This window comes from Argiope bruennichi, chromosome 3 (genome assembly GCF_947563725.1).
Source record: "Argiope bruennichi chromosome 3, qqArgBrue1.1, whole genome shotgun sequence".
NCBI classification, from domain to species: domain Eukaryota; kingdom Metazoa; phylum Arthropoda; class Arachnida; order Araneae; family Araneidae; genus Argiope; species Argiope bruennichi.
The window spans coordinates 51,241,442-51,268,255 of NC_079153.1; the positions used below are offsets into that span (position 1 = coordinate 51,241,442).

Here is a 26,814-nt window from a genome sequence, read left to right on the forward strand (position 1 = left end):
TATATAAAATAATAAAAAAATAATTTAATAATATAAATAATAATAAATATATATAATAAAAATAGTTTAAAAATAATAATTTATAAAATAAATTATCACTCAGATTTGGAAAAATCTTAAGGGTCTGATATGCAAAAAGTGACCCCATTTAGCTGATGGCTATGAAGCATATTCATGCTCGGACATCATTTGAGTGTTGTCAGAACCCATTGACATGTCCTACAAACTTATCTGAACGCTAACTTACCTCCACCAAACTTATTTCTAAAGTACACGGGCTTCGGATATTTAATAAATCGCACTTCATTAAAAAAGGAGTTTCAGAGCAGTATCTAGACATCTCGGGTGACTATCGCAATTTCGTTATATGGGCGTTTGGTGCCTTTCATTATCTATAGAGTTAAATCTTAATTATGTTGGGATTGTTAAGTATGGGAAACGTTTTCGGTCATTTCATTGCATTGATTATTTCAATTTTTTTCCAGGATTGTCCCTGTCTACGTCTTTGTAATCCTTTTCATGTTTCTCGGGGATCTATTGGGATCTGGCCCTATATGGTATGACACTACACGCAGATATCTCAAAGCGTGTGAAGACAACTGGTGGACAAACCTCTTGTTCATCAACAATTTCTACAATTCTGAGAACATGGTAGGTGTCATTTCATAATGGGCATAGCATAACAAAATAACAATATTCAAATAAACATCTTAATATGGAAATTTACTTTATTTTTTCATTTCACTTAGTAAATTGATTTAAATGTCAATGATTTTTTGTTTTGTTTATAGTGTATTCCACAAAGCTGGTACATTTCATCCGACTTCCAATTATATATAGCTGCGTTGCTGATATTATTGCCAATGCTAAGGTAAGTGAAATCATCAGTGATAGAAACTGCTGTTGTAAATTTAACAAAAACATTAAAAAAGAGCAATTTTCTGTGATCTAGATACTCGTTTGCTGATATTTTCAGATTTTCAATATAGATTTAATTATGATTCAATGGTCAGATTCTGAAAGCATATATTTTTAAATGGACTTCTTTTACTTTCAGAGATTTTGTGCTATTTGTGTCTCTAAATGTTCCATTAAAAAATCCGAAATCTAAATTTTTATACAGTCTCCAGTTTTATCAATTTTTATGTTTAGCAATATACTTCTTCCAACTAACATTAAAAACAAATTCCATTTTTTACGGTTATCACTGATCGAGTTAAATATATATCTTTGAATTATTTTAGACACTTACATTGCTTACCTTAAGGAATATCTACCAATTGTTCGATTTAACTGTCGAATGGTTTAAAGTAATTCAAACCTTTATAATTCGATCAGTTTTGACTCAGAAAGACCGATTTTTTTTTGTTTAATATAATAGAGCTAAAAATATTTTATAAAATGTGGCTGGACAAGAACGGTCCAATAAATAAGAATTTATGCATTGCAATTTTTTCAGTAGTACATTTAATGACTGAAACAATGTAACATGTAATTTATTTATTTCATTTGAAGCATTTTGTCAACCGGAGACTTATACTCTTCTTTAACGATTTAAAAATTAAGTATTGGGCTACCATTAATGTGGGAATATTGTATATTATTGCTGAGTAATAATTCATCAAATATGTTTCCGAAATAAAAAACATGCTTAGTAATTTTCGAAGTTTACTTCTATTTATCTCCTTAAAAATTAGGTTTGAAATATAGTCTTTCAAGATATCAATCATTATATAAAATATATTTACTTTTTAGATGGCCCAAAGTTGGAATATCTTTAAGTGTTTTTACGATCATTGCATCTCTGATTTATTCAGGCGTTGGAACTTACGTCAATGAATACCCACCGACTATGTTATTTGCACATCCTGATCCCGAGTAAGTTGTTAATAATTCAAAATAAATATATAAAACATAGTGTATGACAAAATAAACACTTATACAGAAAAGAGTTCAATATGTGTAATAATTACATGAAATTTATCAAGAATGTAATTACATGAAATTTATCAATTGTACAGTTTTGTTACTTTGTTCTCATCAATGATCCATCACGTATTTGAACTTAATGCATAAAAAATCTGACAAACAGAAAGATAATTGCTGTCCTGAAGGTTATTTTGAAATAACAATTTACTGAGATACGGTTATATACAGGGAGATGTGGCGTTCAAGTATAATCCAAGAAATCTATCTCAAAATGGATAGCATGCTGCTTCAAAATTTGACGCTAATCTAACTAAACAAAATTAAATTGCGATTTTTTTATAAAAAATTAATTTAATTCAATTTCTTTATTCGATCATATTTTTTTCATATTTTTGAAGTGCAAGTGGTACTATTTAACTTTTAATACAGCGGCGCTTAACCAAATATGGCTCTTCAGCTTTTAAAATTCAGCCACCTTCAAATTCAAGTTTTAATAGAGTATAATCAATGCATTATTCGAAATATTTCATCAATAGTTTGGAAAAAGCTGAAATTTTCACAAATTACATAGTGATATCGGTCTATATATAATTTCAGATCTGCTGAGTTTAGATAGGGATCACAAAATATACTGGTAACCGCTAATATTGGCATTTCGCCAGCTTTCTCTCTTTAAAACAATAACATTTTTAAATTCATTAATCTATTATTTGGCAAAAAAAAAAAAAAAAAATACTCGAAGAATTTTTCTTCTATCAGTTCCAGCTTGGATCTCCATGAAGTTACGTTGTACAAAGGAAACATTTTCGTCCCCGGGCTCAATGTACAAATTTGCATTGGCTTCATAAGAAATGTGTGAAATATATTATTAATTTTTGCTTAATCAGATAGTGAAGATGTAACACACATTTCTACCAAAAATTAAATCATCGAGAGACAGTGACCTAAAAAATAAATATTGCGCCAAAAATGAATGTAGGGCTCTTTTTTTATATTAAATATGCATATCGTCTCCGTGCAGCTATACTGAATCAAAAATGAATTTTAATCTGTAGATTTAACATAGAAATTTTAGTCCAGTCTGAATGTATGAGACGGAATTCTTGTTATTTTATATTGGTGGTGAAGGCCTAACGATGTTCTAGAGTACAAAAATCTTTCGGAAAGTGATATGAAAGAATCAAAAATATATAATTATATATAATAATATATTATAATATATAATTATAAAAATATATAATAAAAGAAAAAACATATAATTAAAAAAAAATATTCTGGCATATTTTATTTTTTCTAAGTGTCTATAAGTAAGTTAACTATTTCTAAGTTACTAAGTTTCTAATATAGTTACAGTTAAAAGACAAATTTTATTACTTGCGCTATCAAAACTTGTCATCTTAAGTCTTTCTCATATATTTTGCGTAAAATACATTTATAAATAAAATTTATCTGAAATCTAACGATTCTCTAATATTTATTGATCTGGCGACAATCAAAACTCCTTATTATTTTGAAATGAAATCATTTTAAAACGAGCATTTTATTTTACTAAACAATTGCAAGACCTCCCCTTTACAGCATTTTAGATATGTATGTTATCTCTTAGAAAAATTTTTAGTAATATCACCTTTTTGCATAGTCATTACAACGTATCATTTTGAAAATATATATATATATATATTTTGTAATTTTCATAGTATTTGCTGAAGTAATCTTTTACTTATAATAGGCAAAGGATTGGTTATTGGGCTCATTTCTACTTCAGACCATTTGTTCATGCAGGACCCTATTGCATAGGAATACTAGCTGGATACCTTCTAGCAACTAAACCGGATCTCAAGATACCAAAGGTAAGCAAATTCAGAAAAGAAAGAACATGTAGTGTTTTTAAAATCTTACCACACCAGAAGATTGGAATAGCTTATTTGTAAAATAAACAGATGTGCAACCCTTCCATCATTGAGCATCTACAAACATCGGCCTGCTTGTGATGAAAGCTTATAAGCCAGTTAACAGCTACGCTACACGAGCAATTGCTTTTGTATTGTGGTCATGTTACTGGGCTGCGAACCACAAGGTTCCCGGTTGTATCCCCGCTCATACGAGTCCGCTACATGCTCCTCAGAGCTCACTCGATTGGTTCAGTTTCGAAAAACTAACACCTCTCAAAAATGTTTAACTTGTAAGAGAAAATGGTCAGTAAGTTTCACAGGAGCATTCCGAGTTGATTTATTAACAATTAAAAACACGGATTTTTTTTTAAGAAAGGAAAATACATTTTTTTGAGAAAAGAAATAATGATATTAATCGGCATTTTATCCATTTTTATCTATGAACTTTTAACATCTTTCACATCATTCATATAGCAGCATCGTAGTTCTTATTTTAAAATATTCCTGAATTTTTTGTCATTCCCCAAAAAAAATTTTACTGTGGAAAAAATGATTAAGAATGATTTGCCCTCATCATTAAAATTATAATCATTCAATAAATTTTGTCAAGAAAAAAATCAATAGCAATCTGATGAAGTATGGTCAAAATTATATAGTGTATTATATAATTATATTCATAGGATGTATACAAAATTATATAATCCATACAAAGTTCCATTAAATTTGTTCGACAAATCATGTTTATGAAATCGCATTGCCATGATTAAACATATAATTACATTGTTTGGTTGATCTTTTAATTTATACATTTTAATTGAATGCTTGATTGCCATGTGAAATTTCAAAATAGTTAATTCCTTTATAATCGCATCAAATTAATTGCATTACCATTTGCTAATTTTTGTGCTTTTTTTAATGTTTGGATGTTATTCATACTGTTACATTGTTTTAAAATCACTTTCGATTGCCATTGTAAATAACTGATTTTTTTAACTACCAAAAATCAATAATTTTAAAGATGAATTCCTTTCATTGCATTTAGCTCAGCAAACTTAGATAAGAATACGTTTTCAAAGAGAGAATACTTCTAAGAGAGATAGCGTACACATAGACAACTTTGAATCAACAAAAATGTTGGGTCGAGAATGCTTCCCGAGCATTTCCTAAATCTTCATTTTAGCATTCCATATCAAGACCAATTCCAATCATAACCAAGGACATTACAACTGTCTACATTGAACAGAGTGTGAGTATAAACCAATGACGACAGAGTTGACGTCAGCACGTTCAAAGTTTAGATACAAAGTGTATATTTCATATTAGAATTGTGAAACATGTCTTCACAATTGATTCAAAACGCATTATATATTTCGACTGGAACGACTACGATAATTCTGCTTGGAGAGATGCATTCTACTCATATTTCCCGCTCATTTTTCATACTCATTTTTTTTACTCATTTTTCTTTGGCTCACCTTTTGCTTTTATGATGTTCTTACTAATCAAAGAAATCAAATGTATCTTTATTCATTGTTTCTTTATAATTTAGAAATATTCTATATTTTATGAGTAATGAGCTATTTTTTTTGAAGATGCAGCTTGCAGTCGATCAGAAAACATTTATATTCCACAAATAACATTTGTTACAAAAGATTCCTAACAAGAAAGCTCACATTTATAAGCGATTTGAAACTTTTTTTTTCTGTATTCGTTATGATGGTATGTTTTCAATTGTTTATGAAAGCAATGCAATTTTGTTTCGATATTTATCACTAATTTATACATCTAGACTATACAACTTATTGGTTGGAGTGTTGCTTTTATTTGCAACTTCTCAGTACTATATGGCGTGATAGAATGGAATCGCGGAGCGGAACCTACACTTTGGGGTGGATTGCTGTATGCCGCTCTTAACAGGACTGCTTGGACACTTGGCGTAGCCTGGATGATTGTTTGCTGTGCAACTGGACATGGAGGTGAGTTTGCATCTAATTTTAAATATACATGAATATATATTACATCTATACAAAGTATAAAATGAAGACTCCTGAAAGCGTCTGTATGTTTGAACTGGAAAAATTTAAAAACATCTAGAAATACTTAACTGATATTGGATATATTTGCACCATTTTGTAGGGCATTTATTGGGGAAGGTTTTAGTATATTAAAGTCATATGAAAATAAAAAAAAGGAATTTTATAATTGCGATTTTAATTATTTTCCTACTACAATTCGCGCATGCGTTTAAACAGCTGTACCGTCCGTTGCACTTATCCGTCCATGCGCAAATAGCAAGAACTGTGACATGCATATGCGATGCATTTCTTTGTTTACGTCTGCTTTTAAACAGTGATGCAAAAGAATAAACTGAAATTGGAGATATTTGTACCATTTTGTAGGGCATTTATTGGGGAAGGTTTTAGTATATTGAAATCCTAGACAACTTTATGTGGCACTTTCTAGAGTTACATTCAAACATAATCTTTTTGTCTTGGCACCAGGAGGAAAAAAACGCAATATAATTTACAAAGAAATATTATGAAGCAAGCTGAATATTATTTTCATATCAGATTATACAGAATTGATAAACAAGTGTTGAACAGTGGGTACAATGAGTTATTTGTATATATTTTTTTAATTTTAAAACAGATTTTCTATTGTATATTTTTAATGAATCTGGAATAGCTTTAATATACAGTCATTTTCGCTAAAAAATAGTTTATCGCCATATTTTAGCTTAATGGCCAAATGTGGTGCGAACGGCAACAATAGCGTAACTGTAGCAAAAGCGCCACAGAAAAATTGGCAACCTCGCTAGGCGCCAAGAGACTGTATATCAAAGTTTAGCTCAAAATTGTTTTTAAGTTATTTTTGATGATTTCTAAACATATTTTTATGTTTGTTTGACGTTGCATGACATTCGCATGTCATATTGGGTGGAGGCTAGACTTAAGTTTAAAGCTAGTTTTTCATTTTGTATGTAATGCCACGGGCAACGCTGTGGGGGTACGGCTAGTTTAAATATAAATATTTGCATTTAATCTTAAACATCATCATTGAAAATTGATAATTTTTATAAACAAATCAGTCTTTAAATTTCTGCTCATTAAAAAGCTTTATTCTGACTTAGAGGAATCCAGATGGGTTTGAGTTTCAGATATATTAATAAAAGTAATTATTGTAAGGCTCTTTTATAAAATATTATCCGTTTCAGGCGACCAACAGGATCTCAAAGAATATTGGTTTTGTTTATTTCCAATTAAATATGTATAAGAGATATCTCTTATGGATAATTTAATATTCATGAATTCCTCGCGAAATTATTTTTAAGTATCAGATTATGAGAGAAATTAAAACTGTTCTAGTTACATCTTTCTTTCTGCTTATATCTTTTCTGTTAATCGTGTGTATGATCCATTCTAATCTCATAGCATTACTTTAAAAATAAAATTGTCCGCATTGTTTATTTTCAAAATGTCGCCACACTGCAGCATGATTTTCTAATTTGTTATACGAACTGTACAGATACTAAACAAAATTCCTCATTTCTTAGTATTCAATAATGGAAGAAAATGGCGTGATTAAATATTTGATGAAACAATAATAACAACTTTAATTAAATGAATATTTTCAATAAATTTCCAAAATCTAAGATAGTTGATAGATATATCCAGGATTAATTACCAAATTCATATAACAATTAAATTGCTACTACTGAAAAGAAATTTTTTAAAATTTGAAAATGAGTTAAAAATCAGTGTTGTTCAATCATATATTCAAGACTTATGATTAAAAAATATCCAAATTTCGACTAATATTTATTAATTTAATTTCTGCTTAAATTTTTTAAGAAAATCGCTCTAGAATGCACATTCCCACCCTCTGAAGCATATTTGTGTCAAATTTGGTAGTTCTTGGTCAAACGGTGTATTCTGTAAAACACAATGAATGTACATAAATTCATTTAGCTGGAGAAGATTACTTGAAAGACAAATTTCTGCGATTTTTTTTATTGATAAATTATCTTATTCGAATTGCAACAATTTATAAATATTGGCTTTCTTCCAAAAAGACAGAGAGAGGTGAGTTAAAAATTAAGATGGACTAATCAATAAGTTTCATTTAACCGATCATTCATTTGCATTTAACCACTGAAATGAAATACATGTTTGTTTGTGTCTGAAATCAGAGTAAATAAGAAGAGTTTTAGCTGCCCCTACTAGATGGCAGCACATTTCAAATGATGGAAAACGCTGCTTAATATACTACGAGTTCCCTGGTATTAATACATACTTTCATATTTAATACTTTTTAGATAAAAAATTATTTTTGTATAAAATATTATAATATATAAAATTCTTTTATAATCTGAAACATATTTAAATTGAATAAAAAAATCAATTTTGACACCATCCAGACAATCTTTAAAAACTGAAAAATGATTTTAGAGCATTAATAAAACATTGAAGAAAAATTTACACAGAAAGGAAAATAGGCAACATTCTTTCTTTTTAATAATAAATGCACAAATTTCAGATAAGTTCGGTTCAGTTTTTTAGTATATGGAATATGGATACATACACAGTGTATGGAAGTATACATACACAGTATATGGAATATAAATACATACACAGGATAGAACATTATTTAAAAATTCAAAAAATATTTTAATTCATCATATCATCAACAATAAATTCTATACATGACAGACCATTTGATCAAGATTTACCGAATTTGACACAGATATCTTTCAACGATGGGAATGGGCACCTCGGAGCGATTTGTCTAAATTTTTAATTAAAATCTTTATTAATTATATATTAAACCAGGTTTTTGCATTTTTCTGCTATAATTCCTCCAAATATCGCCGCACACAACTGAATTTTAAACCATTTTAAATTAAAATCATTCTTTTTTAATTAAAGAATTTAATTGTCATGCAACGCTTTCCCGAATTTTGGAATTTTTTTAAGCATACTTCTTGGAAACCATTTCAATATATTGTCAAATATTTAATCGCATAATCTTCTTCCATTATTGTAAGCTAAGGAAGAAGGGTTTTGTTTAATATCTGTATAGTTTACGTGACAAATAAGAAAGCAAAGGCAGAATAACGTGAAAGTTAAAGGATAGATTATACTGAAGGCTATGTTTTTAATAGCATTCTAATGCCATGGCATTAGGATACTTAAATGTACACATTAAACAAAAAAGATATAAGGGCTTGAAAAATAGCATGTCTTTTATATCTGTTCCCATTTGATGCTTAAAAATATTTTATTGAGGGAATCATTTACATTAATTCATGCATAAAATATTTAATTGAAAATAACATAAATAATCTTCCCGGTGAAACAGCTGGTCACCAAAAGTTAATAATTAATATATGATTAAGTTTAGATCTACTATCAACTGTTAAATTCTATTCTGTCTCTTAAAGAACATTATTATATTCATTTCAATCATTTTATGATTAATAATCTTTTAGACACCTATGCAGAAAAAAGTATGAAATCATCGTATTTGTTCTATTTCAATTCTATTTTGCTATGTTTTAAGGTGAACGACAAGAAGTTAATTTCAGCATGTTAATTCAAAAGAAATTTATGCTTTTAGATGAGACATAGGAAAATAACTTTAGAGAATTAAAATTTTCATTTATTTTATTTTTATTTAGGTTGATCTTCAGGTAAAAATAATGTTCAATATGAACTAAAGTCGTTTTGATTAGAAAGAGTAAGAATTTTTTTTAAATAATATTATCTACGAGTAATACTTCTTAAATCTTTTAATATAATGAATGCATTTTATCTTTTCATCAAATTTTGATTCTGTTCATCACTGTCAGATATTATTTCCATTTTATTACATATGAATTTAATATTTATTTTAATCTTTTTTCAGGCGTTATAAATTACATCTTGTCTATGAAGTGCTTCATTCCTTTGGGTAGACTCACTTTCATAGTCTATCTCATCCATCCAATAGTACAAATTGCCGCATGTGGAAACATACGCACTCAGATGCAGCCAGACCATTTCCTTGCGGTAAGGCTGCTATACATATTTCCATTCTTAAAGTTGTGGTTATGCGTTTAAATAGAGTCTTAATGAAACAGAAATTTCGATACGCTCATTACATTAACGTAAGAACCAAGCTTTTAAAAATGTGTATTCAATATATTGTACAGTTATTAAATTTCATTGTTGATAATTATTAGTGATAAACATTTGTGATCTCTTAGTTTCGAATATTTATATTAATGTGCTGAGCTTTAGATCATTTTTTAACGCCAGTTATTAATAATTTCTACTTTCTCATGTACAAAGACAAAATATACAGTTTGAAAATAATTTTAAAAATTCAAGTTCGAAATTTTGATGAATCTTAATGTTTCAGAAATTCTCGAGTTCGTAAATCTGTGGAATTCATGTTTGCCTGCCTGTAAATACGATGAAATAGGAAAAACATTGTATTACAGGGATAAAATTCAGTATATAATTTTATCACCAAATTTGCATATTTCTATAAAATATTGATTTAGATATATTTAAGGCATGTCTATCCGTCTGTGTTTTTTTTGGTAATGAAATTTAGTATATAATTTTATTATTAGAAGTGTGGATGGTTATCACATATTAGATATAATTTGTTTGAAGGACAATTAGTTATTGGTCTGTATGTGAGCATTACTACACAAAAACTCAACTATTTAGGTAAAGGAAATTTTTTCGTGTTGTTTTGTGATCGAAATTGTAGACTTGATTAAAGCTTCGAGTCTAATCAATAGAAAAAATGCCGCCCAAAAATTATTTCATGACAGCTCGATAAAAAAAGCAATATATGGAGTCATAATCGGAAGTCGGGTAGACATGGTTGGTTCCGTTGAGGACTTTCCCTTGACCTTATTGCTTAACTTCCCCTTCCTACATCTGCAATACATTCAAGGATGCAGATTTCTATGAAAATAATTTAAAAGAAAAAGTCGCTATCTTATCTAAGTATATAAAAAAAGTCAAAGAAAGAACTCTCTCTGATTCAGCTTTGCTATTCTCCTCTCATGAAGATAAACCATAAAAATTACAACAGTAACGAAAAGTTTTAAGCAGTCATAAATATAAGTTGGACGTATAAGTATAAGCAATAACTAATAAAAATGAGTAATAAGTTTGAGTATGAGTAATAAGCATGAATATGAGTAATAAATAATAAATATGAGTAACAATCATAAGTATGAATCAGACATACAAGACATTTAACGATAAATTTTTACTATGCGGTTTTTTTAAATTAACTATCATCTTATAACTGGTTGTTTACGCAATGGTTTGAAAATTATGAACATTTACAGAAAAATTCAGACGCTCAGAAAATTAGTTATTGATTACAATAGTAAATCCAAGATCTTTTAAATGGTGATTAGTTTCCGTTTGTGTAATTTAATCCAATTATTAATCTTTTAATAGTATTTTAACTTAATATCGCAAAATTCAGTCATAAAATATTTAATTAACTCTAAGTCATTAAAATACTACTTAGTTTCAATTCAAGAATATTGCAAACTTCTATCAATATATATATATATATACAGAGAGAGAGAGAGAAAATTTCTCTTATGCTATCTCTTCAACATATCCTGTTTTAAATGCTCTGATTGTAATGACACTTTGAAACAAAATTATATTTTGGTATGATTTACATCTTTTTCTAGTAAGCTTTAGTATATGCAAGAAAGAGTTGTAATCGTCCAAAAGTACTACCTCAGAAGTTTGATGGTCTTCGAAGTTTTATATCTTACCGAGTACAAAAAATAAAAGACACTTTTAGTTTCCCTATGTATATGAAACGAAGCAAGTTACTTGGTTCGTTTTTACTGACATGTCAATTGTCCGTCTCTATCAATGTTATAAAAGATTTCTATCTTTCATGGATGAAGAGTGGGGGATATTTTTTAAATAATTATGTTAATCATACAACCTAAAATTTTCTTCATGCTATTACGGGATTATAGATAAAGTGCCATATTTGCAAACATTTTTTCCATGTTTGGTATCATCCATATTTAAAATTATACTCTTCTGATTTTGTTTCGTATGCCTCGTATGATATGATTCTTAAAATATAGAAGTGAAAACATTTAGAAAGAAATTTCATCTTATCAATAAATTAATATTAAAAACACTCTCATCAGAGTGTTTCATGCCTTAAGTAAATATAAAAATATTGCTGATATGATAATGTTTATCGGCTACTTGTTATTTGTAAATATTTTCGATAGATCTAGTAATACAAAATTTTGTACATAATTATTTCTTGGATAGTAAGTGATCACTAAGAAAGGGGTTTTAAATTCTAATTAATTTTTAATTAAATTAATCAAAGTTGTTACGTTTTGCTTATTAAATTCGAAGTACATTATTAACCAAAAGTTATTCTTACCACACATTAGAATATTAAATATAAGATTTTCAGTACCATCATTTCTATTTTAGTAGTAAGGTTACACTAATTTTAATAAATATTTTTATGCATATTTTACAACAATACTGTTTATTGGATTTTTACTCACTTGTGCAGCAACGGTATTAAATTCATTTAAAGCTAATCTATGTTATATAATTATTATGGTCAAATTTAAAAAAATATAGATAAAGATCGACAAATCACACCTAAAGCACTGTCATGCTACCATGTTTCTGATTTAAAAATTTGAATCTTCTTAAATTTTCTTCTTCAGTTAAGAAATTTTTGATAATGCTTTATGAAATTTTGTGAAAATTAAATTATGAATTAACATTCTAATTTTAAACAGGTCTGGGTATATTTTGGACACATGTGCATAACGTACGGTACAGCATTTGCCGGAACTTTGCTGGTCGAGGCACCGATGATGTCGCTAGAAAAGATAATTTTCAAAAGGAACGAAAAAGGTTCAGATCAACCCACCTTAGTAAAAAATAGAAGCATTTTGAAAGGATCACTCAAAACTGAAAAGAACGGCGACATAGCAACCATCGTCCATAACGACTCAGACGAGTCCTTGGGGATCGAAAATGCAGCTGTCGTTTACAAACTCTAATTGAACTGTAATAAAGCATCAGCTGTAATTAGATGAATTCAGCAGCTGCAACATTGACTAAACCCAAATTTCTGAGAATTAACAAACCAGCTGTTTGTTATGGGTTATAACTATGTGGTTAAGAAACAACTCAGTGGTTGGAATTTCAGTGGTTGGAATACAAACCAATACAAAGATTTTCATATTTACCATTTATGAAATGTAATCACTCTTATGAACAGCATTTTGAATTCTAATTAATTCGATCTTACGAACTGCTCTTAACTAATGTCAAAGTAATGTGCCTATCATGTAGACGTATTTGACATTATTATGTATTATATAATTAGTCTTATGAACTACATTTTAAATTTGTATTCAGTTCAGTCTGATGAATTGATAGTTATTTTTGTTCATGAAATTCTTGACATGGCATCCACTGCTAAGAATGGATTATCGGCGTCTACTTATATTTAAATCATAAAGTTACTTTTTTTTCGCTCGACAGCAATCGCTGCCAAAAATCATGGCGAGAAATGTCATCTCTCAACGCTGCCAAATCTAAGTATCTCACATTTAACAACGGTAGACTGTTATATATTCGCACAATTGGCTGTTGTTCAATTAGTAGAGAAAAACGGATGTTTCTAATATTGTCAAAACGTTTGAGAGTGGATATTTATGGTAAACACATCCACACGTACATTTGCTGCATTAGTCCGTTCAGACTAATGACAGGTAAAACGTTAATTATTTGTTTTTAATTTATGTTTTGTGTAGTGATTTTCATAAGAAAAGCATTTCATGTAATTTTCATTAACATCAATGTTTGATTAAATTATATATATGTACATTCAGAACAAATAAAAATGCAAACGTTTTTATCGAGTTATTGTGATAATATTTCCCATTTCTTTAGTTTATGTGACATATTTAAGTTCATTTTTCTATTCAGTAAGCTCAGTCAAAAATATAATTCGGATCAAAATCTATTTTAATGCTCCCCTTCACATCGCCAAGAATGCCAACGATGCCAAGTTGTCAGAGTCAAATACATCAAGATGGCTCACAAGGTAAACAATATTATGCTTAGGATTTCCGGAAGAACTATTCTTCTCATTTATTTGGATTACCATATTGGTGAGAAACTCACGTGGTAGGTTAAAGTAAATGTCACCCATAATCTAGCATTGTCAATATTTGTAATATTTTGTGAAATCCTTTATTTTTATAATAGTAATAACAATAATAATTTGAATTGCAATTTATAATTGACATTACATTAAAAATTAACCATATAACTTAAATGATTTTTAAAACTCATGAGTTTTTCCAATTTAAATTGTTTGTCAAGTAATTCGCATAATTCAGGTTATTATGTTTTGATTCATAATGTTCAGATTGCGTGTTTCAGATCTTGTTATCTTATTTTGATTTATATTTATTATATTTCGATAATTTCATATCCGATATATATATCCGGATAATTTCATAACCAGACTAAAAAATACTTATGACATTTCCGTGAGGCAGTGTTACTTATCAGAAGAGTTAAATTATACACCTATCATATTTCCATAAAGTTTCATTAATAAAGGTTCTTTTTTTGGAGAAATGTGTAGTGTTTTTTTATACATACAAAAATTTTGATAGTTTGAATTTTCTTTTGAAAAAAAATCGAAGTAAAAAGCGCTTCAACGAAGAAAATTCAGATTGTTTTAATATCATATCTTCTATTCAAACAGATAACTCTTTTTAAAATATTTTTTTCAGAAATTATTTACTGATATTTTTTTTGTGCAAATTATTCATTTTATTAACTTATTATTGTTGTCATTGATTATTTCTACTTCTTAGTTAAAAAAAAAAAAAAAAAAAAAAAAAAAAAAAAAAGTGTTTGCATTTTGAGACAACATGATAATTAATTTTAGGGGGGGGGGCTCATGATTTCGAACCATGGTCAGAACCAGGACAGCCACGCTCCAGTTTTCCAGAATACAGCCGTGAGAGGACGTTTGACAGTTGGCATCAGATTTCATGCTTTTGTGGTATCGAGTTTCGGACCTTCTCGCCTAGTGCCCAACTTTTAAAAAAAGTCAGCCCACAAAACTTATTGCCAACTTGTTTATTGCCAAGTTTTTGGATGGAATTCAAAATTTAGAATCATTGTCAGAATGAAGACAACACAGGAAAGGACAATTTCCTTTCAATTCCCCAGGTTACAACTTTGGTAGGATGTTTGATGCACGACATCAGATTTAAACAATAAGTCATATAATTTTTGTGGTATAAAGTTTTGAACTTTCTAACCCTGTACCGAAACTTTAGTACAAGTTTACCATAGTCTCTGTTAAAAATATAATTGCATCTCCTATTGTAATAAATTTTAAAATATTCTTTAGCATGATAAATTTATCATGAATTATTCTTTAGCATGACATAATTAAAGTTATTCTTAATGTTTGAAATTTAGTATGTGGCCCTTACACAGAAAATCTGTGAATTGAATTTTTTAATCAAATTTCGAATAAAATCCATTTGAAGAAAATGAATCTGTTTGAATGCAAATAAGCACTGTATCTAAAAAACGAAAAGAGCTAGCTGGATGAAATTTGATTAACAGTTTCAGCATTTGAATCTAATGCATGTAGATCTATTTGCATTTTGAATCTAAAATACCAACGAATAGATCATTTATTGTCTATATACTCGTATACCTAAGAACGCGATAACTGAACTAAGCAATGAAAATGAAATTTGGCATTCGATGTTATTATTAAAATTGTAGTTAAGTGTCAAATTTTGGTTTTAATCAATCGAAACAAAGGCATTCGAAACACATGCTTTTTTTTCTGATTACAAAGAAGCATAAAATGCTCATTCTCCTACGATCCTACGAAAATATAAATCTGAGCGCTTAGTACATTCTTGACAAGATCCATAATTTTTTTGTGTGTGTTTATGTATGTGTGTGTGTATAGGGGGGGAGGAGTGAGAATAGTTTTATTTGGGAGTAAGCGAGAAAGCTTAAAGAAGATCCCACCAGTTGAATTTGTTTAAAATGTTAAACTATCAAGAATATTTTATTTAATATGGTTAAAAGAACAGAGCAACTCAAGGAAAATTAATTATGTGCATTTTTCTAGGCAGTCTTTTTATTATTCAAAATACCCAAAGATCATCAAACTCTTTATATCATTAAAAACATTTCTGGAGACGCACGAGTTAATATAGATTAATATCCTAAAAATAATGCCTTAGATGAAGAGTAATACACTCATTATTTGTAATTTCAACTATTTTCCCCTTCATCTATCATGTTTCAAATATCAGCTAATGTGTTAAACAATATATTCAAAATTCATTGCTTTTCAAATAGTATTTCTGTGTCTATGTTCATCTTCGATACGATAAAATAATTCCCATTGTCAAAACTGCTATTTTGTTAACTGATTTAAATAAAATTAGATAAGATCAGCACTATCTTTTTTATTTAAATCAGCGCTTATTTAATATTACTTAAAGGAATTAATTATTTCAAATCCTGCTTAGAAATTTTTGATCCTGTAAAATGATTGTTTTGTTGCGATAATAGTATAAGTATGAGAGCGAGCTAATAAATAATTCATCTTATCTTGAATATCTTTCTTTAGAAGAAGCACAGAATTCATTACATGTATAGAATGTTTATGGATTTAGAACAAAGAGAAAAAAAAAATCAAAACTGCTTTCAAAAAATAAATTTTGCATATCTTCTTTGCTTTCTAATGAGTAAATTGCTTCTTTAAATGTAATAAAAATAAATATATTTAGTTTCAAAAACAACTTTCAAATATCATCTGCTAGAATTTGCATATGTTTTGTAAGGGTCTCTTTATACTGTCTTCATTGCTTTCTAACGAATAAATCTTTTATTTAAATATAATAAAGATAAATATATTCAGTTTCAAAAACAGTACTCAAATATCACCTGCTAGAATTTGCTTATGTTTTCTAGGGTCTTTTTATACTGAAAGTCCAATGTAAGCAGAGCCCAATGACTAATTTCTAGAAATATACATTTACTGCCAATTAGAAATTTGTTTCAAAAGAAAAAAATTATACTTTATATCGATTGAGTCAATAAATATGCAAATGAAAAAAATTGCAGTTTAAATTTTCATATTTTATACGGTTTTTTATTTCATATTTAGTAAAAATATTTTTGGAAAGTAATTATTGTAAGTAAAATGTTACACTCGTCTATAACTATTTCTGACCGAGTTATAAAGCTATTAAAATTACTATTTTAGAGAAATTTAGGCAATTTAAATTGTCAGTTTTAAGAAGATTTATCAATCATCGGACAATGATTGAAGGTGGCACTTTATGGGTTTAAAATAAATAAAATTCAAAACCTCAAAACTCTGTCAGTTTTAGTAAAAAGAGTGATTTTTTTTTTTTTTTTTTTTTGCTTAAAATATAAATGTGTCAAAATTATTTTACAAGTTACTACTAAAGGGGGTCGGGAAAAGTTAGATAGAATAATTTTTAGCGACACATTTATTGAGAAAATCAACTCAAAAACAACTCTTTATTTTATTAAAAGTATTTTTTTCTAATTGCAGATACTTGTCAATGTCTACCTTTTAAGAAGTTACTATTGGGCAATAATTAGAGTAGACATCCTGTATAGATATGACCAGGAAAGTATGAAATGCCAGCATTCTATAGAATGTCTAGGCATTGTATGTAATCCTAATTTCTAGACAAAGTATGATAATTATTACATACTTTCCCTAGGCATTGTATATAATACCTAAGCATTCTATGGAATGACAAATGCTAATTAGGCAAAGCATGAAAAAAGGTCCTGATATATAAATGATGCGCATTCGTCAAAAATTCTATAATTTTTGGCTTTCTATAAATATTATTCAGGAAGGAATAATAAGAAGGCCATTTAAAAAATTATTCAAAATATGTAACGAAAAATGAAAGTTGTACAAAACGAAATTTATGCCTTTCTTATTGATGAAACCAAAATTTTCGTATAAAAAATAAAAAAATTAATATTAACCTAGTTGTTGCAATACGGTAGGCTTAAATGAGATTTTGAATTTGCCTTGCCACTATTCGAAATGAATCGGAGATATATTTCATACTTTGCCGGTTTCTAATTTGGAATTCTATAGAATACCTGGAAGATGTGTGAAAAATGAATTGTTTCATACATTGCTGGCTTGTTTTAGACTTTATATACAATGTCTAGGCATTCTGTAAAATGCCGGATTTCATATTTCGCCGGTAACATAGACATATTTTAGTAACAAGAAATGCAATTTCGCATAGAAATATATAATTAAGTGGAAAAGGAATAAAGCTGAAATAAAATTCGATGGATTATTTATTAAAATTGATATAAAATTAGCGGAAGTGGTCACCCCGAGATATTCTCGCAGACACTCCAATAAAGACCTTATCCCTCTTCCTCCGCATAAAATTGTAGTCCTTTGGTAAGCCCGCGAATTCTTCGCATAGTATTGGTGAACGATAATTACGAAATATAGAACTTTGACCCTAAATTTAACCTTTTCTTCTGAATCTATCGTTCGCATAATAAAATTCAAATTCAATTCAGTCACAAAATAATTTTATAGTTTTAAGTGATTCCACTTATGAATTTCTCCTTTTTTTATTCTACGATTTCTCTTCCTCAAATTTGGCAAAGATATAGAAAGTATGGAAGCTTATAAGAATCATTTCCCAGAATTCCCTCTTCCATTTAAAACAGATCATTTATTCTGTCCAAAGAATCTCGTGTAAATCTATAAAATGAAACACATGGAATCCATTTTTCAATTGAAAGTAGATTGTTTATTCAGTCTGTTTTTGAGCTTCATGAAAGCTGATTGCTTAAAATATTGTGCTAAATTTTCTATTATTTGAGAGTGTTAAGCAGAATGCGGTAGTAATAAATTTATTGCAAAAGAGAAAAGCATCACAATGACTACAATGCATAGTAATTTAGAAAATAGGGCATTGTTTGACGCATCCATTATAAAACATTTATTTAAAAATGCCGTCAGATTTGGTTCTTTATTTATTAATATTAAATGCATAGAATAATTGAATATATGTATACTAAAACAGATTTTATAATAGGCAGACAAATCACCGAATGAAAATAATCACTAATATTAATTATCAAAATAATTGGATGATGGAATTTCTATCATTTACAATTGGCTATACTAAGTAGCAACTGATGAAATGGCACAAAGGAGCAGTTATGAAACATACATTTTAAAAGGTGCTTACACGTATATGAAGTCTCTGTATTTTGATTCTTTAAATCACGTGTTCACAATTCAAACAGTTAGAAATGTAGAAATAATTTCAAAGTATACCATTCCATGTTTATAGAAGAGTTGAAGCAACATCAAAATTGTAAGTGGTTTCTGTCTTTCCGGTAAGATCAACTTTTACGATTCTCGATTTATTTCTATAATTTCAAAAGTTAGCGCAAAATTAATTATAATAAAAGTTTATAATGTTTTTTTAGTGAGTTAGAGTGCAAGAATTCTTTTAAAATCAAATTTGAATTCAAACAAAATAGAGACAAGCAGAAGTGTTATATATATATATATATAATAAATAATTTGAAATTTCTATATATTTTTAATTTTTAATATATAAATTAACTTATCTATTTTTAATTTTTAATTTTTAATATGTAAATTAACTTTCTCATATATAAAATATATAAAGAAAAAGTGCTATAATTATTATCTAGATTGAAAAATTAAAATTCAATATGTTTGAATCTCGGTGTTTCAGATCTCCCCGTGTCTGAAAAACATTCTCATGGAATTATGTCTATATATGAACACAAATCGCTTTGAGCAAGACGGATGAAATTTGGATTTTGCCCTTTTTGTACTTTGGACTTTGTGAAATTTATAGCAAATTAGTATATTTTTACCAAATTTTGAACGAAAGTCTTTCATTGGAAGTCTGCCTGTCCGGTTCTCAAAATACAAGTGAAAAAATAAATACAAAACGTAAAGATCTGGATAAATAAACTTTGTTGCAATAGTTTGGTATTTAAAATGTTGATCCTTATTAAATTTAAAATCAAATCCGTAAAGGGACTGACTGCCTGTCTATCTGCACTCCCTCGTGTATGTAAACGTGATGATTCAGAAACGGAATGATTTAGATAAATGAAATTTGGTATGCGATCTTGTGGCCACAACTGTAGTTCTATATCAAATTTTACTTTTAGTTCATCGATAAAAAAGACATAGGAAATGAATCCTAGATTCTTTGGCATTTGTATATTAACTACATGTCGACGATTAATCGCCAAAAATTATTGACTCTCAAAAACGTTAAAGCCAAAAATCGATATTTTGTAATTTTTGTTCACTAATATGATGGTAAATTCAGAAAATAAAAATCTGATCAATCGTTCCCTTCAAGTTATTTCCCAGTATCCTCAATTTTAAGTGAAGAATACATCCTTAGAGAAGTATATGCGAAAAATTTTTGGAGAGACCAAGCCAGCTGATTTTTTTAACTTTTAAATTAAAAAAAATAATGTATTATATTTTATTATCTCGAGTAATGTAATACAAAAAAAATGAATTAATTGTTAGTATAATAAAATAAATAAACTGAAGTTAAAGAGTAATAATTCCTTATTTTTTATTGAGCTTAAATGCCAAGAAAAAAATGAAAATATGCTCAATTTGGAAATGAAACTTAAGTCCACATTAGTAAAAAAAACAACATTTTCCTTTAAAACTGTAACTTGTGGCTAAATCGATAATTCTGTCTGCATTATGTTATAAGAATCATTTTTAGAACATTTTGTCGAAAAAAAAACATTTTATTCAAATACCAATGTGGCAAATTTTATTTTGCTTTAAATACCAATAGAATAGATTCAGCTATGCATTATTTTTACTAATTTCAGTTTTTTTTATATAAAATCTTAATTCCAAAAATAATTTTTACCTTTATTTTGCTGAAGAAATTATGGACATGACAGCCATTGTTTAAATTATTTATATTTTTTTTTCCAATTTATATCTTGTAATATAAAAAGAATCTGATGCATTATTTTAATACTCTTAAAATAGTACTTACATTTTGTTGTGTTCTGGTAATTTAATGCTGTAAGTAGCATTTTTAACAACCACCCAACGTAAGAATTTTCATATGTATATAACAAATCATTTTTTATTTTGTTTTAAATAATTACTTTTCCAGATTACGGAAAAAAAGACACGTTCAGCCAACTACAGTTTTGTCACATACATACAAACATAATGCCAAGTATGTGTTTTTTGAACTCGTAGACTCTAAAACGTAGACATTCGTAATAAAATCTCGAGTTCGAATTTTTTTAACGATTATAATACTTTCCCTATACTTCATATACTTGGAAGAAAGTATAAAAGGCTTAATATAAAAGACTGATTACACACAACTTTTCTATTCCGAACAAAATCTATTAAATTATAAATAAATGGTTTAATTTCTTTATAAAATTTTTAATGAGTTAAAATAAGAAAAGTGTTTGCTTTGACATTTGACAGTTTTACTTTAATTATCCGACTTTATTAACAGGGGGTTGCACAGACATCATAAAGTAGGTATGATTAAATTTGAATTGTGATTTGATCTGCCAGTTTTTATTGTCCTCATTTTACATTGTCACTTAATGATTCTTTTCTTTCATTGGAATCTCGTGGATTAAACTGGAAAAAGAGATAAGAACTCCTGCATTTGGGAAGTCAGCTATTATTAAGAATATAAAGTACTTGCACAATCATTTTCAGTTTATCCTGTATCTAATGATGTTTTGGGTATGAAATCTAGACATGGCATCTATCCAATAGGATATCAGAAGATAATTTATCATTTTAGATGAACAGCGATATTTTTCTCAGTCATTGGTTGATATCTGAGTTTTTAGGAAATGCTAATTTCTGTAATTTGAAGCTGACATTTTTTTAAATATTTAACAATATATTACAGACTATCTTGATTAATATTTTTTATCGCATGGGAGTGTTCACCGGTTATCAAACCTTTGAGGGTACATATTATGGATTTGTTTTATGCATACAATAGAGTTGGTATCAATAATTGAATAATGTTATTATGTGTGAAAGGATGTTTTTGCTGCTTAAAAGCAAAAGCTCAGTTTCTTCATCAGATTATTCAAATATCTTTCGCATAACTCATCTGTTATTTTCTAAAACTGACGTTTTCAAGATACTTGGCCTTTCTAAAAATATTTTTAGGAGTAAATCAACAAAGTAGTACTTACTATCGCTTTAAAAGGCATCAAAGTACCATAATTATTTCTCAAAATTTGACATTCAGTTCAAATTCCAGATATCTTTTTGAATGCTTGTTCATTTTATGATTAAAATTAGTTTCTATGACATCAAATATACTATATTTAGGTTAAATGAATTTTTCTTTTTAATATTTCAAAATTCGTGTGCTTTAAAAAAATTTTATCACGTTTTTCTTAAAATATAATGAATGGATATTGTTCTTAACTAATGAATGCTCAATAAATAATAAATATAAAAAATTTATAAATTTTGTTTCAAAATTATTACGCTTTTAAATTTTATTCAGACATTTTAAACTTGAAACCAAAAATTAAAAATGTATATAACATATTCAGTTGTACTATTAAATTATGTTACATAAGTGGGAATCGTTTAAACTGAAATTTGTGTGCTATTCTTGCGGTATTTCTCATAATCAATGAAATAAATGAATACAATATAATCTTAGAAGATGTTTTAAGTAAATCCAAAACAAGAAAAATATTAGGAAAATATAGCTCTCAAATTTGTAGGCCCAGTGGTAATAGTGGAATCATAAAAGTGGGAAGTTAGAAACATCCATATAGTTTTCATGCTTTCCAATCACAGTTCCTTCATTTGAAACTGAAATTAAAAGAATTGCTGAGTGGGTGAGCAGCTTTAAAAAAGCGCTGTTGAACCATTTGGTAATATGAATAATTTTATTGATTTAGATTACATTAAAATAGATGTTTTTCATATTAATTCTAATTTATGATAAAATTATGTTTCAAAGGACTATTTCAAGTTTTTCGAGCGTTTAATAGTATTCAGTATAATTTCAAAAACTACAAGAAAAATTTCAACATTCAAGTTGCTTATCGCAGAAATAAGCAAAAAAGGGGCTTCTCCGATTTGGAACCAATTAGGAATTCTTTAAAAAAAATGACATTTTTATTAGAATCTTTCATATATCTACAATAGATTATTGTATTTGTTGGATATGTATTTTCATTTCGTAATTTGAAAATAATATTCTGTATTTGAGATTGATAACAATTTAATAATTGATTTAAATATAAATTATGGACATTAATTCAGTAGAAATAATAAGATTTTATTATAAATAGTTAATTTTTAATAGAAAATTGGATGATATATATTTTAAAACCTAAAATATAGTAGCAAAGATATGTTGACTGCACTGAATATAAACGATAATAAAACCTAAGCTCATGATATTCATGATTCGATAATGTGTAATATTGATTTAATTTGCATATTCCTAATGAATAACGAAAATAATTTAGTATTTTCCTGAAATCGATCAATATTAAGAATAAATGTTAAATTCCTGCATTGGTTTTTTTTCCTAGTTTTACCGTCTCTATACAGTGTTACTTTTTGTATAAAATATAATGTTCATTTATTAAAATTATAAGTAATTTTAAGGATTAATTTGCATTACTTATTAAATTAGTATGATAAATATTCTCCTAGATACTAAGCTTCCAATAAATGTATCAGAGTAATGTAAATGTATCCAATAAATAAGATAACATTATCATTAGTATTTCTTTTTTTACAAGTCAAAATCAATTCTACAGAAATAAAATATAATCTACCATGTAAATAAAATATTATACATAAATACATAATTTATATTGTCGTTTTTCATACAAAATAAAACCTTTTATAACTTAGAAGCCCAGTTCTCTATTTTTTATATTTTTTATTTATTAGAATAAACAGTGTCTATAAATACATATTAAAATAAACATTAATGTACACTCAAGTAACCTTTGAAAACCCAAGAATTATTTTTATCTGGCTTATTTAAAAAACAATTATATGTATTCTAAAAAAATATATTGACCTAAAAGTTGGGAGAATGTATTTTTTATGAGTTTTAATTACATAAATGACATGATGATTTTTTTGAAATAAATTGTGTTATATAGTGATGTTTATTATCGATTAGATTGAATTATGTCTTCAAAAGTTGTTAAGATATAAAGTAGCTTGAGAATGTATCGAGAAATTAATCTTATTAAATTTAATTCGGAATATATTATAAAAAGTATGAAAATTTTATTTCTACGTAAATGGAAAATTTACAATCAAGTGAAATTACGAAATTTTATTTGAAACCAATTACGAAAATTTATTTGCAATTAAACAGCACTGACTATATAATAGTCACGAGGTAAATTCCAAATTATTTCTAAAACAAATTTGATAGTTTCCTCATCAATATCTTACATTTACATAAGTGGAAATTCTCTTAAGAACTGTGATACAAAATAATTTTGAAATATTTAGCTCCCGATTAAATCCTCCAGAATTGAATAAAAAAATATGTTATAAAAGTGTCTAAAATAACAATTTCTTGTATGAATTTTGAAAAAAATTAACACATATCATATACAATTTAAAGGTTAAAACCATATGCCAATTATTATCGTCTTAGGTTGTTGCATTTCTTAACTAGACAAAAAATCAGGAAACAGTCTTTCGATTGAATAGATCTGAAGCAGAATATCAGTGTAATGGGAAATACAAAGTTCTATCCATCTAGTTCATTGTATTTTCAATTATTATACTCAGAGCAATTTACGAGTTAATAGATCTGATCTCTCCGTTGACAAAATTATTTTAAAAATAGAAACAGATCCATAAGATTGAAAAAAAAAAACGACTACCCCTCAAGTTTCATTATTTTAAAATATTTCCGTTTTATTGTTTTAATTATCAAGCTTATAGATTGAGATAAGTTAATAAATTACTTTTCCGGAGTCGAAAAGATTAACTTAATTCTCACATTTGAATATTCTGACTTTCACATTAGATTCTTTTTGTTATGCTTTAAATATGAGAAATTAAAAAATAACATTACGGAGAATTATTTTGTTTCAGACATCTAAAGAATAGGAGATTAAAGATACGTAAAGGTTGCTTAAAGCAATAATTTTATTTGATTTTAAGGAAGCTGAAAGCAAATATTTCTCTTTGATGTACTGTTTCGAAATATACTTTTGTGTGATTCTTCATATTTGAAAATCTTCAACTTTTGTGACGAAATTTGTTACGAAATTTCAATTTATAATGCTAACTATTCAAATTGCTTTCCTTTCGGTATCATAATGGTAACGAAATATGCAAACGTTTTCAGAGTAATTATAAGCAAATTTAAATTTAGAATAGAATGCTATTTTTTTAGTGTATATCATTACCAAATATTATTAATTTTGTTTCATAATCTAGAATCTTAATAAAAATATAAATCATTGTAATTATGATTTTAAGTACTATGTAAATTTGTGAGTTCTACATCTTTTTTTAAGCAACTGGGCTGAACTGAACCAAATTGTATGAAATAATTATATAAGAATAAAAGGAATGCTATCTAAAATCAGTGTGAAGACTAATGAAATTAGTTAATTTTGCATTGTTTTCAAATACAAAAAAATAAGCTAAATATACAATTAATTAGAAATCAATTAAACATTTGACTCTTTCATGCTTCGAACTACACTAATACTGTTTTTATTTAATTTCCTTTTGTTTTAATGCGTCTTTTGACAATGTTATTTTCATTTATTTTGAAGCAATGATTTAGCTAAGCTTAAAATCAAGTTCAAATCAATTGGTTAAACAAATACAGCATTTCTTATAATTCGAAATTTGTAGTACTAATATAATAAATATCAATGACTTATGGAGAAAATTAGCTATCCACATTTTGAAAAAGTGCCTGATTAATTAATATTCTAATTTCAATTTAAAAAGCTTTTGACTATGAAAGGATTTTTGTATACTAGAATTTATTATACAAAAGCAGTTTTCATATTAATAAAAATTTTAAATAAATACTTGTTTCTATGATTTTCTGACTTATGCGAAGGATACTATTTTTATATATTTTGATTTATTCAGAAATTTCATTAATCTTCTTATACTCCTATTATAGTTATTCATAAATCAGACCCGGATACTCTGACAGACTCGAATCCAAAATTAAAATTGTTTTTATAAATTGTCGAACAAAAATAAACTGTAAGCTTATCGGATTCATTTATTCAGAAAATTATCAAATTCTAGAAGAAGAAGAAAAAATATTCCATTTGTTCATTATGCTTCATTTCATGAAAAATGCATTACAACCTCTTGCATCAGTCAATTGTTCAAGAACAATAAATATGCGTAGTGCAATGTCTTATAATTGGATTATGAAATCGTGTTTTTTTTCTTGCAGGAAAAATTATTGTTAGATATGATAAGAATTAATCTTTTTAAGGATCTTTTTGGTAAATACTTCTGAAATTTCTCTGTGCTTGCACTATCGATTTCGTTTCTATGAACCACCATAACATCTGTGCTTTCTCTTGTGGTGTATGAATTCTCCTTAATATCCGCTCGAATAAAACATCACATACAAAAGTACTACATAGAACAAACGCATCAAAAGTAAACATAACATTGCAATAGTTGCCAAAAACAAAAGAGAGAAAAATGCAATTAATAAGCAGACGATATTTAGAAAAGTACAGATATTTAGACTGGAAAATGAAATTATCTGAAATTAACCACACGCGCAGACGATATTTACAAAAGTAAAAAT

General features: G+C 27.5%; 2 protein-coding genes across 3 annotated transcripts in view; both read left to right on the forward strand.

The window, feature by feature from the left end:
* The window catches only part of LOC129962529 (O-acyltransferase like protein-like), a 33,265-nt gene extending 19,506 nt beyond the window's left edge, over window positions 1–13,759 (forward strand). For both annotated transcript variants that reach the window (XM_056076283.1, XM_056076282.1), the window contains 7 exons: window positions 486–651; window positions 792–871; window positions 1,756–1,878; window positions 3,659–3,779; window positions 5,611–5,797; window positions 9,726–9,868; window positions 12,634–13,759. In XM_056076283.1, coding sequence (XP_055932258.1) covers window positions 486–651; window positions 792–871; window positions 1,756–1,878; window positions 3,659–3,779; window positions 5,611–5,797; window positions 9,726–9,868; window positions 12,634–12,900 — 1,087 coding nt within the window. In that variant the 3' untranslated portion in view covers window positions 12,901–13,759. The remainder of the gene's footprint in view (window positions 1–485; window positions 652–791; window positions 872–1,755; window positions 1,879–3,658; window positions 3,780–5,610; window positions 5,798–9,725; window positions 9,869–12,633) is intronic.
* LOC129962530 (nose resistant to fluoxetine protein 6-like) overlaps window positions 13,502–26,814 on the forward strand; it is a 51,177-nt gene continuing 37,864 nt past the window's right edge. The window contains exon 1 of the mRNA XM_056076285.1: window positions 13,502–13,617. The gene's annotated coding sequence lies outside the window, so the exon portion shown is untranslated. The remainder of the gene's footprint in view (window positions 13,618–26,814) is intronic.